Raw genomic sequence first — 16103 nt, forward strand, 5'->3', positions numbered from 1 at the left:
ACGCTGAAGTGGGGAAGGAGGTGCTGTCAGACCCTGGCTTCAAGTAGGGAGAGGGGCAGACGAGCCAGAAGGGCACTGTGGGAAGGGCTTTTGCCTCTGGCCCCAGCCTGGAGGCAGCGGCAAGGGGGTAACTGCAGTCAAGGAGGAGCTCGCAAGGGCCTTGGGACCTGAAGAGGCGGCTCCGAAGGGAGCAGTGAGCAGGGTGTCTGTACGTACCTGCTTCTCCAGGGACCCCCAGTTACAAGGGAGGACCGCGGACAGGCAGAGAGGGCCAGGGACTATCACCCCGACCAGTGACGGCCAGGATGGGTTTCCCGAGGAGAGGCTGTGGCTCCAGCAGCGGATCTGTCTCCCTGCAGAGAGGCCTCCTGCCCGGCAGGCACAGGCAGACAAGGCCGGGGTCCCAAGCTGAACCCTAGTTAAGAGCTGCCCACAGTGGGGTGGGGGACCCGTGTTCACACATGGGGAAAAGCAGGCGGCGGGCCCTCCCCAGGAGCGCAGGAGGCCGGAGGGACCGGCGACCACAGACTGACACTTGCTACAGCTTTTAAAGTTACGATTTGTTTGGCAATCTTGGACTTCATGGTAGCCCAAGGACTCCCCAAATCTCATCGTTGGTGAAACTAGTCAGGGTTGAGTCAGTGCTTTGAGAATGAGGTCAAGTAACAGCCCAGAGGCAGATATAGGGGTTCGCACTGTCCTAGGGAGGGGCTGTAACTTCTAGAAGTTACTTCTGCCTTGCGACGGCCACCCCTCCTTCCCTGTAGGTACCACTAACTTGCTTCCAAGGAGACAAGCTTCCAAGACTGAAAATACACTGGCCAGTGGTGTTTGGCGGCAGACTTGAAGGCCTCCAGCCAGGGGCAATGCCAGGCACAGTACTCCAGACCCTCCTCCTGAAAGCCACCATCCCCCTGCACAACTCTTCCTTAGGGATCCAGATCCCTGGGCTTCAGTGCCATTTCTGGCTTCCACTGAAGCCCAGGGTTCTCGTACCGTGGCTTTCTGGCTCTGGTAAGAAGCAAAGTGAAAGTCGTTTTCTGTATTTAACAAGCATTTTGAGCCCTATTACTCGGGGCTCCCTACTAGTTCTTCACGTTGGACTGCAGTGGACAGTACATGTGTGTGTGGTGTGAACCACGAAGGTCATGTGGTGCTCACCAGAGATCCTGCCACCAACCCTCATAAATGGAACACTCTGGGGTGTCTACCATTCAGGACGGCCTAGCAATAGCTTGGGGAAGTGGCAATGTTTTAGGTAAATAACTAGCATAGAACCAGTCAAAATCGGAACAATCTTAACACACTAACAACCAACCTGCTGCTTTTGTTGAATTTGTGTCTGATGGTCTCACACAGTGCTGTCACCGTAGCGCGTCCTGCAGGTGTGGGGCTGGTGCATTACAGCAATGTTGCGAGGAACCCTAAGGCAGATAGTAGAAAAGAAAAGAGGAATCACTCATGTCTCTTTCACTGTGATCGGGCAAAGGTGCATCTTTATAGGATGAGGCCACTTTTGAACTAGTTGTTTTGTTTCTTTTTTAAAGTGAAAAAATCAGGTTAAAATTTTGTGAATAAAAATGACATTTTTAGTTAATAATATTCACTTTTTTTCTGGTCCAACCAGTTTGCACTGTACCTGGAGAAACTCCACTTTGAGCAAACCTGTACTTTTTAAATATTTGATGTAAATGTGAAAATATTTAATGAAGTATTGTAACTCAGCATTGTATATATAACTAGCTACTGTATGTATGTGTGTATATATATACACACATACATGGTATAGTTGTATAACTTAGAGTATATATAGAACATATGTGCTATATACACAGTATAGTAGTATAACTTTATGACTCTGGAGTGTTACTGGGAAAATGTTCCTATTTTGGTGACTACCATACTTAGAGTGAATTTTTATAGGCTTCAGCTTTTCACATCAAAGAGCTATATGCAAAGCCAGCTGATGTAGGAGCCTGTGAACTCGGGTTATGAATCATCCAGTGTCTTCAGGGCTTGACATCTCCAGAAAGAGCCAAGTGGGGTAATAGTGTAGGAACGGTTCTCAGGTGTGCATTCCATTCTTTGCAGAGCCAAACCTTTGAAAATGAAATTATTATTTTATGAATGAGATTATTATGTGTTCACAAATGAAATTTGTAAATGAAAATATTCATAGGTATTTTCAAATGTATTTCAAATATGTTTCAAAAATATTTTCAAATGTGTCTCAGAAATATTACTCATAAATATGATATTCATGAAAAATATGATGAATGACAATATTTATTCATAACTGAAATTATTATTTATTCAAATTGAAATTTTATTTGCTTTTTAAATCAGAACTCTTAAGCCTGAGTTATATTTTGCCTGCCAGCTTGAACTGGAATTTCTTACGGTATTACAGTCTACACTTAGTGTGTGATAAAGTGTCTCCAGATCCCCCAATAACACACTTGTAATTCAGTCCATGGGATAAATACTTCTGAGCTTTGACAATAAAGCAAAGCTTTCAGTAATTTTAGTCCAAGGATGGTCAATATCAGAAACGTAATTACTAAAATTTGCAATGGTGCACACATTAAACTCATACTGAATGTTCTTCAAGGAACATGTAAAAAAAATTTTTTTTAAATTCAATGTTTATGGCTAAAACTTCCTAAGTTTCAAGAGAAACTCAGCTAAACTTTGAAACTCACAGTTAAAAAATTAAGAAAATGCTGTGTTCTTGGGTGCAAGTAGATGACCCTTTGGAGACCAGTAGTGTTTGTGGTTCATGATCAAGTCATGGTGAACTGTACGACCGTGAATTACTGGGGCTTTGATCAGCACTAAATATCCGATAATCAAAAAAAAAAAAAAAAAAAAAAGGGTGAGAGAGAGAGAGAAGAAGAGAATGAAAGGAAGGAAAGAGAAAAGGAGAAGAAAGAGGGAAGTTGGAATTTGGAGATTGCCCCAAATGGCCTCACTGCTTCACCCCCGTCCCAGCCCCTCCCCCCACCCTTGGCTCCCTCCACCCCCTCCTCCTCACCCCTGCAAAGCAGGGTGAGAGCTCCCGGCCATGGACACGGACACCTCGCCAGCACTTGGGTCGGGCCTTTTGATGCTGCCGTTCTGTCTCTGGTGTAGGTCACGGTTTTAATTTGCACCTCCCTGTGACTGAAGAGGTTAAGCATCTTCCCCCCTGCTTCTCTGTCTCCCAGGTAGCTTCTTTAGTCCGTGTCTCTTTGCATCTTACGCTTATGGAAAAGCCCAGCCTCAGCTCCCGCTCCCAAATGCCGCTCGGACTCTCGGCATCCTGTACTTCGTCCCTTCTTCCGATCCTCATTTCCTCTTCTCCCAACTCCCTGCCCGCCCCGCAGCCCCTCCCCGGCCCGCACGCGGCTCTCCACATTGCGGCCCCAGAGCGATGGGGTCCTCCTGTCGTCCTGCAGCAGCCACGTGGGCACCTTCTTGCTCTGCTCCTCCCCTGTCCCTCTCATCCCGCCCCCAACGCCCCACTCCCTCTTCTCACTTTATTTTCACCCACACCGGCCTAACTGGTGAGCCTCCTCGCTCCTCCAAACCTCTGGTCCTACAGGTATCACTTGTGCCCAGGCTGTTTCTCCCTGAATCATACAAAAACTGCCCTCTCTGAGCAGACTCGTGGGGCCCTCTGTCCTTTTAAATTCCCATAATGCAAATATCAGGTTGTATTTTCATGGTATATCGGTCCCCATGCCGGCCCACAGATCTCCTGAGGACGAAACCGTATTTTGCCTTTGATCACCTCGTGTCATGCAGAGCCTGCAGGGTGGGCCGCAGGCAGCTTCAGGGACCACAGACTGAGTGACCTGTCCCTGCCATTCTCCCTCGGGCCCCAGGCCTCAGGGGATGTATATTTAACCTGTGAAACACCTCCCCGCTCCCCTGCCCCTGCCAGTCTGCAGAGGGGCTCAAGAACTCCTTGTGCGGCCTTGAACCCCGAATTCTACCAACTAAGACAACAAAGCCATGTTGAAGACTCTGTCCTAGCGATACAGGGGCAGCCGCAGGCCTGCGTGGGGCTCTCCAGGGTCCCGCCTGCCTTGTTACCCCATGTCTCCCTCCTGATTTACACACCCTGGCTTCACTCTCCTCACAATCTGGGCTCCATGGCCCTTCTCTGTGTTCTCTTTTTTAAAATTAAGAAATAAACAATACATAAAGCTACAAAGTACAACATCACCCCCAGTATAACTAGTGGTTGTATTACATCATCCCCAGTATAACTAGTCACATCACATAACCCTCCAGTATAATTAGTCCAATCAGAAAAAGTAGATTTGATACATTTGCTTCAGATTTCTCAAACCAGCAGGAAGAATTGCCCATCGCATAGCACTGCTGGCACCTAGACTCCTGCCTCAGACCCTCATCCTCGAAGATAATCACAGTCACGGGCTTAACGTGTGTCCAGCCCACATCTTCCTACGTCTCTTCCACCTGTGCTCCCCGCAGACAGTACGTTTGCTTCGCTTCCTCTCAAACCGCTAGCACTGAACGATTCTCCTGCGCTTCCTCTCAAACCGCTAGCACTGGACGATTCTCCGGTGCTTCCTCTCAAACCGCTAGCACTGGACGATTCTCCGGCGCTTCCTCTCAAACCGCTAGCACTGGACGATTCTCCTGCGAACCACTCTGCCACTTGCTTCCTCCCTTCACCCGAAGAGTAACCAGGTCTGGCGGTTCTTTGTCTCACGGGTCACTGTGAAGCAAACCTCTGATCAGCTTTTGTGGAGAACGTGTCCGAAATCATCCCCATCACAGAAGTATGGAGAGCGCTTTTCTGTAACACCCACCAGCCAGGCATCGACCTCTTAACTGATCTTGTGTTTTTTGGTTCTTGGCCTTCTGTTATATTTTCTAGGATTGACTTGATTTACCCTCTACCTCTTCTACCACATATTTGTTTTCCAATTTCCTAGATGCACTGTTCTCGGGTAATTTTGTTTTCATGGCATCCTATTGCTGTATGGGTACGATAAACTCAGGTCCTTAAAACATGGAGGTGTGATGGACATCCAATGGACTGCATGTATTTACAGGAGGATTTGGTGCAGGCAGATGGAAACCATCCCACTAGCAAGATAATGAGCATCGATCCCAAGTGCTTCCTCTGGCCCTTCTGTAAACTGCCCCCTTGCCCCCGCCCGCAGGCAAACACTCACCTTCCACAGCTGTCTGTGCTCTCTTCTGTCTCGCTTCTTTCGGCCGGCATGGTGCTCTGAGATGCTGTCACTTTGTTACTGCCGCTGTGTCCCTCTCACGGCATGGTCCACTGTATGGACACAAACAGCAGACGGTTAGTCACTCACCGGCTAAAGGACAGCGGGATTGTTTCCGGTTTGGGGCTGTTGCGAATAAAGCTGCTATGCACGTTCATGTAAAAGTCTTTAATTAGATACATGCTTTCGCTTCTCCTGGGTAACTAATTACCTAGGAGTGACATATTTGCGTCGGATAGCAAGGGTGTGTTTCACTTTCAAGAAACTGCCAGAATGCTTTCACCACGGCGCTTCCCGCTGGCAGGGTGCGTGTCTCAGAGCCTCTGCGTCCTCGCCAAGCCTCTGCTGCTCATTTTCTTCAACGGAAGTTATTCCGAGAGGTAGGTAGATAGCGGTGTCTCCCGCGGTTTGACTGGTGCTTCCCTCATGACCAAACATGGCAAGCATCTGCCTGAGCTTACTTGCTGTGTGTGTGTATTCTGTGGGGAAGGATCTGTTCGAATCTCTTGTCCATTAAAAAGATTGTTTTAAAATTTTTGTTGGAATTTGAGAGTTTCTTATGTATTTGGAGGCAATTTGTCCATCTTACGAGGGGTCCGTTCCTGCACATTGCGGAGTCCTGTTCTGGGACACATGATGCTCTGTCCATGCACCGACTGATGCCCAAGCTCCTCTATTTTTTTCTAAAATATTTCTCTTTTGCTTCGGGAGTGATGTTTCTCCAGGGGCCTATGCTTTCCTTTCATGACGTAGACTTCAGTACCTGGTGGTCCTTGGTCTTCAGTCCCGTATTTGAAAAGGCTCCAGGAAAGCTGGGTAGAAACCTGTACCCGAGGAGACCCTGCCTCTCCGGGCCCTGGTGCGACATGAGGCAGAAGGGGACCAGCTCCTACCCCAGTGGCTCCCCACGAACCCAGTGTGGGGAATGTTTCTTTCTGGAATGCCAACTTTGGTTCTCCTCAAATAGCTCATTTTTATTGATGAGAGGACCCGGCTCCCACTGTGTGTTTCCCAGAAGTGGGTGTGTACATAGCTTCTGGGTTTTCTGTGCTGTTGGTGGGGTTCTTGAGTGGAGGGGGGTGCTTTTGTCTGCTCTGACGAAGTCCAGTTGCTTTCACCTTGGTGTGAGCGGCACCTCCCTCTTCCGTCAGCCTTGGCATTAGGACCTGCCATTTCCCCAGGGCACACTGCGGGCCGCTGTCGCCACGGCCCCCTCCCCACCTGATCAGCGCCAGCCCTGTGCTCTTCAGTTCCCTCACAGTGATTCCAGCCGGTTGGGATCAGGAGAGGGAGTTCATCATAATGAATTGGGGACTTTTAAGTATACTTCTAAAAAACATAAAAATCATTCCTAATGTGGCTTTTTTTTTTTAAAGAAAATACCTTTCTAAATCACTGTAGAAAATGTAAAAACGAAAAGAAGTTGCAAACAAATAATAAAAACAGAAAATATGGTAAAAGGCATCTCAGTATAGCAGTTAGTGGGAGAATTCGAGCCAACATATTCAATGGCAAAATCTGCTTATCATGTTGTTAAAGATAACCACACAAATGACATCTGAAGGCTTGGAAGGGCCAGGAAATGCTGGATGAAAAATTTGCTAATAAGAGCAGCAGAGTGGTAGTTCCCACATGAGAGCCAGATCCCAGGCAAGCAGCATTCAGCAGAAAAGCACCTTAAGCTGTTAGCAGGGAGAGACAGAAAGTTTTGCAGAATGCCCGCATCAAACACAAAGCACTGGGTGTTACACACAACTGAGGAATTACTGAACACTACTGCTGAAACTAATGATGTACTCTATGTAGGCTAATTGGATTTAAATTATTTTAAAAAACCACAAAGCAAAAACTCTTAGAAATATAAGGAAAATCTGACATGGAAGAAAAACAAGGTTGCAAAGAATTTTAACAATATGATCAATATTCCTGAATGAACAAACCACAGAACAAACAGCATCAACTACAGAGAACAGCTTTGTTCTTGCTATAAAAGGCTCGAGGCTGCAAAAGGAAACCTTAGAATCTGCAAAGGAGAGACTTGATAGCAAACAATCTCAACCACATCCACAAGTGTGAAAAAGAACAAAGGCTTTCAATGAAATCTCCCAAATGGCTGAAAAGAAAAAAAAAGCACCATTTCCAATAAACATTTCCTAGAAATACTGAGATCCAAGTAAATCTAGGAAGTATAGCCGGAGACCATTTAGGATCCTAATTCTAGGAAAATGTGGTTGGTGTCACTTCGCAAACACACAGGCTTCAAGGCTGAAAACAGCGCTGGGAAAGCAGCTGAACAAGGCACTCGCCTAAGCAGTCAGGAGCCCAACGACAAGATCCCCTACCAGAACAGTGAACATGAGAGAAAAGCAGATGCGAAGTCAGGAGATACGGGGGAAATCACCGTAACACAAATTAGTTGAGAGTAAAACAAGATAAACAGAGACTGACTAATGAAGAAAACCACCCACCAGATCAGTGTCCAAGTGGACGAGTCCCCAGGTCCTGCCCCCTCACACCTGCTCGCAAGCTCTCCTCCTCATTTCTGATCTACGGAGTACCTGTGCAAATCTCAAAAGAAAGCCCACAGATTTTTTAAGCAAATAAATGATCCCATTGGCTAAAGTGGAAAACAGGCCAATAAGTGTGCAAGGAAATAAAAGAATGCTCCAAATAGTAATCTCAAAGGAAAGCATTCCTGTTAAAATCACAAGTGAATCCTGATAATCCCTGCTTTTATTCAGTATTGTCTTCAAATATCCTGCTACTGTAAGAAGCAGACAACAAAAGCAACAGCTTCCAATACTCCCAAACAAGAATGTGACATGTCTGCAAACGACATGACTGCAAAGCAAGGGAACTGGAAGTAACCAAAGAAAATCGCTGGAACTCATAAAATACTTCCAGCAGCATGGCTGGATGGGGCAAATATGTTACCGTTGATAGCTCTGAAGTCTCCTAGCTACAGAATGTGTATGGGGATGCTCACGATGAACAGAACATCCAACACCTGGGAATGACCTTCCCGCAAGTGCACGGGTTCACACGGAAACTGTCCGTGGCACAGCTCTGCCGAGTTCTGGGAGTACATGACACTGCGAAATCGTTAACATTAGTGGAAAGCAGCTTTCAGGGCTCAAGATGCTGTTCCCGTCTGAACTTCTAAAGTGCAGCCGTGTGGATACACTGGAGTCATACTGAAGACAAAATGACTAGACTTTATATATATAATTTTATTAATCTTCTTGTTGAAATTAACACAGTAATTGATGACAGTTTAGTAAGTTACAGTTTTTAGGAAATGGAGGGCAGGGAACCAAGACAGAACAGGGAACCTTCCTATTAATCGTGGACCCAGCGCGGGCTGGCGAAACCAGGAAGGACGCATCAGATCCTGAGTGAAGGCAGAGGTCCAGTGCCCCGGGCAGCTCACATGAAGAAGGAACTCACAGAAGCTTCCCAGCTCTCAGACCAGCATCCCCCTCCTGCCCCGGGCACCTTCTGGAACCCGGCGGCCGCGATTGATCCTGATGTGCTCAGCATTTTGTGAATACTTATTGCTTCATGTTTTCAAGTAATTGGAAAATGGTCAGAAAAAGGAATGGTATTCTTTTAATAACAAAGTTTCTCTTCAAAAATGTGCCCTTTCCAGTGAGAATGAAGCACAGGGGGGCATTGGGCAAGTTTTCTGTGAATTCTGAAGCCACAAGAGACTCTCAAAATCACGAACCCTGAGAACACGGCTTCTACGTAAAACCTTGTGAGGACACCGACCCTGGTTGGGAAGGGCAGCCAGGAGAGGGGGCAGGGCCGGCCCTCTGGGTGCTTGGGACACCCACTCCCACAACCAGCGAGAAGCATCAGCGGGCCAGAGTGAAGAGCCCGCTCCTTTCCCGGCTCCCACGGTTTTCTGCTCCGCGGAGATGGCCACCCCGGCACCGCTGTCCCAGGCCTGGAGGACACCACCGCCAGACCATCAGAGCTTCACAGAGTGTCTTCTAGGAGGTTTCTTTCTGGCAATGTGCAGTAAATATCATCACTGCCATTTATCTTCATGGGCCTTTCAAGTACATCTAGAGTAAGAAATTCTGTTTTAAGGTACCGTCTTGTAATATTGAGGGCACTTTAAAAAGAGTGCTTTAGAACATCCTCATTCTACCCAGAAGGGAAAAAAATAATCTTAGACCACAGACTACTGGCAATCAGCCCCTGGCAATCAGCATAAGGAGGAACATAATCACGGGGCCTCTAAGAAGTCTTTTGAGTGGAAGACAGAGTGCCCTACCCCTTAGGAGCACATCTGGGTCCGTGCCCTGCAGTGCAGTCAGCTGGGGTGTCAGGCTGTTGAAAGTGCCAGATGCCTTTTGTCCAGGCATCATCCAGGTCTCCTGTGTCTCTTTCTTTGCCCCAAGTTCCCTGCCCAACAGCACGCACAGTGAGGGCCCAGGCATTTCCCTGGGTCTGTGACCCTCCATGGGTGCCCCAGCCTCTCTGACCCAGCGGGGTGAGAGGAACCGGAGAGGCAGTCCTGCCTTTATCAGGGGAGGGAGCAACGTCGCCTTTGGCCTTGAACTGATGGCTGGGATGAGTTGTATGAGGGGCAGTCCACAGAGGCCACCAGATAGGGCTTGTCATTCTGGTCTTGTGCACACTTAGCTGTATGTAGTCAACAGGAGGCTCCGAAAGCAGAGAAATGGTCCGCTGTGATGACCCGGAGTTCCGGATTCTCCACCCAGTATGCAGCCCAGTCTGTCAACCTGCACTTCGGTCTGATTAGTCTGTTATTAGGTAGCTTATAGACTCATAGGGAAAAATTCCTACAGCAAATCTTGAAAAAAGATCCAGTAAAAGGAAAAAGACAGAGACATAATTCATTTATATAATCATGAAATGCTTCAAGTCAAAGATCATTCCACGGATAATGGACTTAAAACAAAAATGGGATTATAATTTTTCTGAATTTTGGATAATCTTCAAATTTCTCAAGATACCACCTAAAATAAGACAAAAAAGGAACAGTAAGAAAAAGAAATAATTTCGCTGCTTAAACATTTAGATGCTGAGAAAATGGACAACACTTCATTATGCATTATGGAGATTTTTAGGAGTAACACTAAAAACTGTGGCATTTCAGATATGTAGTTTGATTTTGTCTCTATAATGAATAACTAAATATATTTTATTCTAAAGCATGATTCATAGGAAGAAATCCATTTAATTCACTCAGGAGGAGTGTCTCGAAGGTCTTCTTCTGGACGTTCTCTGGTTTCTGCAGTCCCCAGGAGAGCTACGGCTGCAGACCCCCCGTCTGTGGAACGGTCACCTGGTTGCATGCCAGGGGGCTGTCAGACAAATCTGGAAGATGCAGCACGGCCCAGCATTCAGAACAAACACGCATTTTCCGCTTTGATATAAATGCCAAGTCCCCCCATTTGTTTTGGGGTAGAGGCCAGCTGGGGAGGGAAGCAGCTATGTGGATGGAGTGAACACTTACAGTGACCCCACAAGATGGAGAAATAGCCAGAAACAAGGAGTTCCCGTCAGCACAAAAGAGAAATAGACGAAGCATCATGATGGGAAGCGACTATGAGCTCATATGGCAGAAATGCATCATGAAGGCAACCTGACAGAGAATTGACAAAATTTGTTGGTTTCTGCCATGTTTCACCCTGCGGCTGGCAGACCCAAGGGGGAACTGCAGCCCTTCAGACGGCCACGGGTGCCTCCGTGCACTGCCCTGTCCTGAGTGAGCCTCCATAGAACCCACTGCTGTCCTGCGTCCCCGGGGAGGCCACGCGCTGTCCTGCGCCCTTGGGGGGGCCACGCGCTCTGAAGCTGGGATGCAGGCCTCGGGAGCAAGCATCACTTCCTACGCGGGGCTGTTCTCTTCCAGACTGTGAGGAGCCCGGACACCGGACGCCTCCGTCGAGGTGGCTGCGGCGCCAGCAGCACGGAGTGGATTGGCAAGTGCCATACTCAGCTCCTCTCTGCTCACAGCAAGTCCTCGAAGGCTGGCCCTAGTGTTCCCCCTGCATAACCCACCCAGATTCCTAGGCTAAGAACTTGATGCCTGAGGGGGCGGCGCTAGGAGGCGGAGCCTCTGGGAGGGGACTGGGTCATGGGGTGAAGCCTTCAGGAATGGGATCTGTGTCCTGATCCCCCAGAGCTCCATGGCCCTTCATCGCTGAGGGTAGTGCGGGAGAACCGGACTGTACAGCCAGCAGGGGCCGTTACCGGAGCTCCAGCACACTGGCCCCAACCTCAGACCTCTGCCCGCCACCCCCCATCTACAGTGTTTATGTTACAGCCCCCAGAAGGCACTCAGCCTGCGGGCACCCCTGGACCGCAAGCAGGTTTCTCGGACGCCAGGCACCCGCCCGGAAGCCAGCGACACCTTCAGACCAGCAAGACCAGGCCGGTGATGCCCACACATGCCTCTGGGACGGTCAGTAGCAGCACGGGGCAGCACGGCTGGCTCCTTATGATGTCAGAGCGAGCCTGTATCAGATCGAAGTGTTGTCACCCGATGCAGAGATTTGCCAAATACATTCGATTCATTTCATAGACACCATTCTATCGGAATAAAACTTACTTTGCTAAAATGATTTAACTACTTTTCTCATTCATGTACATCATGACGTTTGTGGATCCAGCTCGAGAAATCATATCTCAAAATTTATAAATATGTGTATGTATATTATACACACACACACACACACTTTTAATAGGGCAGGCAGCATATTTTTCTCACGTGTTGTTCCATCCCTAGAATCAAAGCTGTCACTTATGTGACACTGACCAGAGCTGGATATGGATTTTTTTTGTCTTGATTTTATCACTGTGGAGCCCGAACTGAGGTCGAAACTAAGGCAACCCATCACTGAAGGCTGCCTGTGTCATCACATGCGGTTTAGGCTGAATCGGACAGAGATCTTCGAATTCTTCTTCAAAGCACCAGTGGTCTTTCCAGCCCATGAGCAAGTTCAGTGCCCCGTGCTCCTCTCCTGCGAGTCTCGTTCCTTCCATGCACTCCCAGACCCGAAGCTCTGCTGTGAGAACAAGGACATCCTTCACAGACTCGTTCTGGTGGGTCTTTATCTGTTTAGGTCACGGCGCCATCTGTCACTGTGTCCCAAAGACACATGGACTTCAGTTTTCTAAATGAGATTACACACAATTGTTTATTTCAACAGAGCCCCTCCTCCAAGGCTGTCCCCGAAGGCTGGCCTCCCCTGCAGGACCCTGGTGTGGACAAGCACACACCTGGGCTCAGATGACCCCTTGGCCAGGCGCCACAGGAGCGCTTCCAAGCCAGGGCAGCTTCCTTATGTGAGCACGCGGCTCGAGGCTGGCAGTGGAGAGAACAGTCCGAAAACATTCCTCTTTCCCATTCCTTGACATTTTGCCCTCAAACCACTATATCTGTTAGCGACTTGGCACAGCTGACCCAATGTTTCCGACCTAGAGCTTCATTGTCAGTGTAATTCTCTACGAATTTAAACATTTCACATCTGATTATGGAAATAAACTGAGTGTAATAAAACATTAGTTTGAGAACATCATAAAACACCAAACAGAGGGCTAGGAATAGCCCCATGGATTGTTTTCTGTAATCAGCTGGGTTTGTGGGATTAGTTAAAAAAAAAAGATAGCTTTTCCATTGTCCTCAGCTGGTAAATCAACATTTCTGAACATACTTCCACTAAGCTGAATTCATTAAATTTCCGGCAATTAATATTGGTTTTGCAGTGACATCAGTATAAATAGCAAAAGAATGAAAAAGAATCCTTTCAACTCGTGAAGGTTTCAGCAAAGAATACCTTTGGGTTTTTATTAACAGAGACGTTCATTCGGAAAATGAAATTATTTATTTCTATTTCCTGTTCAAATGATAGAATTTGAGTATTTCCCATTAGAAATTTGAATATCTCCTACTCACATGTCAAGAGAGACCTTCCCATGGTCATTTGAGGAAGCGTCTTTACCACCGACTCGGCTCTTGTTCAGTCTTCCTGTGATCCAACTTCTTAGCTACCAGTACCGTCTCATTTCTCCATTACTAGAAACCAGCCAACATCCGCTTCCTACTCTCTCATGGAACTAATGCCCCAGAGGAGCTCGTTCCTCAGAGGCGATGTGAGCAATGGGAAGGCGGCCGTGGTGGGGCCCTGGCTGGGGAGGAGGAGGGAAGGGTGGGGGGAAGGGAGGAATGGGGCAGGGGGTCCCCAGGAGCACAGGACTGCTGCGCTGGACCCAGACTTCCTGCTATTGCTGTCACTGCTTTTTCTCCAAAAGGCTTGGTTCCCACCTGGGCAGACGCGCCTGCAGCAGCATGAGCTCTGGGGCCAGGCTGGCGTGGCGTCTTCTGGCAGGAGGAAACGCAGGGCTCCAGGACTCACACGCGTTGCCTCTATCTTTCCTTACAGCCCAGCGGATTCTGGGTGGCTCAGAGGCTGGTGTCTTGGCTTCCTGCGGCTTCTGCAACAAAGGCCCCCAAAGGCTAGGGGGCTTCCAAAGAGGCAGGGATTTATTCTCTCCCAGTTCCGGAGGTCAGAGGCCTGACCATGCTGCCTCCTAAGCTCTCAGCGAGGCTCCTGCTCTGCCTCTCTCAGCTGCTGCAGCCGCAGGGGTGTGTGGGGGCATCACCCCGGTCTTCCTCCACACTTAACACGGCTGTCTTTGTGTGTGTGTCTGCACGTGTGTGTCTTCTTGTCCTGTGTGCACGTGTGCAATTTCCCTAAGAAAGTCACCAGTCCTGCTGGGTCAGAGGCTTGCTTACTCTAGTGTGACCTCCCCAACTAATGACATCTGCGATGGCGATGACCCCTATTGCCAAATAAGGTCACATTCACAGGGTCAAGACTGCAACATCTTCTTTGGGGGGCGGGGGGAGAATGCAATTCAACCCATCATAGCAAATCGTTTCGTTTCCTGTCACCTCTGATGCTGTAACCTGCTTCCGAGCCTTTCTCGGTGTGAGCTTTCCTACCTCTGTCCCCCTCCGCAGCTCCGGAATAGGGACAGGTCCCAGCTCTCAGATCCCCCACTGTCTGGAGCACAGTGGGGCACCTCAACGCATGGAGTGCTGGAGGGTTCTTCTCCTGTGATCTCAATAATCTCGGGCTTTTGGCATAAGGTCTACAAAACCTAGCTAAGGAGACCTTCCAGCTCTGCCCGTTCTCCGCAGTGTCTCTGGTAATAATCTTCTGCATCTTTAAATACATGGTGAGCCCAGAAAGAAACCTAGGAATTCTGACTCTGAAAAGTCTGTCTGCATCCCACGATGCCATGACATCAGTCTGTCCTTCTGGGGGCTTCTCTCTGCCCCATTTCAAGAGATGGCGGGTGCCGTGGAGTCAGACGACGCTGTGTCTGTGTCTGCCTCCGAGAGTATGGGCGGCATCGAAGAGCTTCACGAAATGTGTTTGGGGCAATGCAGCCAGGGAAGGGGGGCAGGGCCCTTTCTAGCTCAGGGGACACAAACGATCCCCATGGGCACTGATGTGAGCCGCCTACCCAGTTTCCACCATCGCTATGGCCTCAGGGGACGGCCAGAGACCTCTCCCGTCCGAAAAGCTGGGACTTTGTTCCCTGAGCCTCAGTCCCTTCATGCGTGGGACTGGGAGGGGTGCTACCCTAGGTTCGCTTCCCCTTTGACAGCCTTGGATTGGTTTTTATGAGTTTGTACTGGTCCCCGAGATCACAGGCTGTTTGGAGGGTCTGACACAGGCCGGGGCCCCTCGCCTTGGGAAACAATGTGATTTTGACGCCGCGCACAGCCTGGGAGTCCGGACAGAGACTGCAGGTCTGCAGGGGTGCGGGGCGCTCATGTGCAGGGGCTGCGTGAGGGTCCAGCCGGGCTTCTTCCACACATGGCGTGCGCCTCCGGGCCCAGCTGTGGGCGCTTGGCATCCTGCAGACGGCGTGCTCCTGGCCAGACCACGAGTCCCTTGCCTGAAACTTTACTGGACCATGGGCTCCAGCGACAAACGTCTGGAGGGGCTCAGACTCCGGTGCAGCCAATGATAACATTGATGTGCACCCGGTGGTTCTCAGAGCGGGTTCTTCTTTGGACATCTGTGTGGTTGTGGACTCGATTAGCGAACACGCGGTGTACCCTGTGAGCTGGCAGTTCCAACCAATGTGAACATTTCGAGAACGGAACCTGAGAATGGTTATAGTAAGGCCAGAGCACAGGGCCAGCATGTGGAGAGTGTCGGCGGACTTACTGGTGATAACCTGAGAATGGTTATAGTAAGGCCAGAGCACAGGGCCAGCATGCGGAACGTGTCAGTGGACTTACTGGTGATAACCTGAGAATGGTTATAGTAAGGCCAGAGCACAGGGCCAGCATGCGGAGCGTGTCGGCGGACTTACTGGTGATGCTGCTGGGCCCGGGTGAAGAGGATGCAGGCGGTGAAGAAGGCGAAGGCCCCTCCCTGGACGGACCAGCTGGCCAGGCCGTAGCCGCACCACTCCACCACCTCCCCGAAGTAGTTGGCTGCTGTCACGTACTCAAACAAGCCTCCTGCAAGGAAACACAGGCAAGGGGTGCATTTCCTACAGATGACGCCCGGGAAAGCCCTGACCGACGAGACAGCCGTGGGCGCTTACTTAGAAAGCACCGGCTCAGCCCTGGGAAACACGACTGCTCCAGAATTGCAGTCAATGAAACACACCCAGCGGTACTAGTTCTACCACTTCGTCTGCCGATTTCTGGGAGTAAATATGTACCATTCATCTGAATATAAAATGCTACAATTGTTGTGCACTTTACTATGTCACTTGACTCATCAGTGAATCCCACAGATGGAACCCAGGTAGGGCCAGAGACCACAGAGTAACAGTGAAGCACTA

General features: G+C 49.2%; 1 protein-coding gene across 11 annotated transcripts in view; it reads right to left on the bottom strand.

The window, feature by feature from the left end:
• SRD5A1 (steroid 5 alpha-reductase 1) overlaps window positions 1-16103 on the bottom strand; it is a 58650-nt gene that overhangs the window by 27750 nt on the left and 14797 nt on the right. For 9 of the 11 annotated variants that reach the window (XR_006609310.1, XR_006609306.1, XR_006609305.1 and 6 more), the window contains exons 4-6: window positions 15624-15774; window positions 5193-5302; window positions 1319-1424 (exon numbers count right to left, since the gene is read on the bottom strand). Coding sequence is in view for 1 of the 11 variants with exons in the window: in XM_045089151.1 (XP_044945086.1) it covers window positions 10174-10240; window positions 15624-15774 (218 nt within the window). In the remaining 10 variants the exon portion in view is untranslated. Of the gene's footprint in view, window positions 1-1318; window positions 1425-4585; window positions 4730-5192; window positions 5303-8459; window positions 10241-15623; window positions 15775-16103 lie in introns of those variants that run through there. The other 2 variants (XR_006609313.1, XM_045089151.1) reach the window with 2 other exon arrangements.

This window comes from Mustela putorius, unplaced genomic scaffold (genome assembly GCF_011764305.1).
Source record: "Mustela putorius furo isolate JIRA1106 unplaced genomic scaffold, ASM1176430v1.1 tig00000107_pilon_pilon_pilon, whole genome shotgun sequence".
NCBI lineage: Eukaryota > Metazoa > Chordata > Mammalia > Carnivora > Mustelidae > Mustela > Mustela putorius.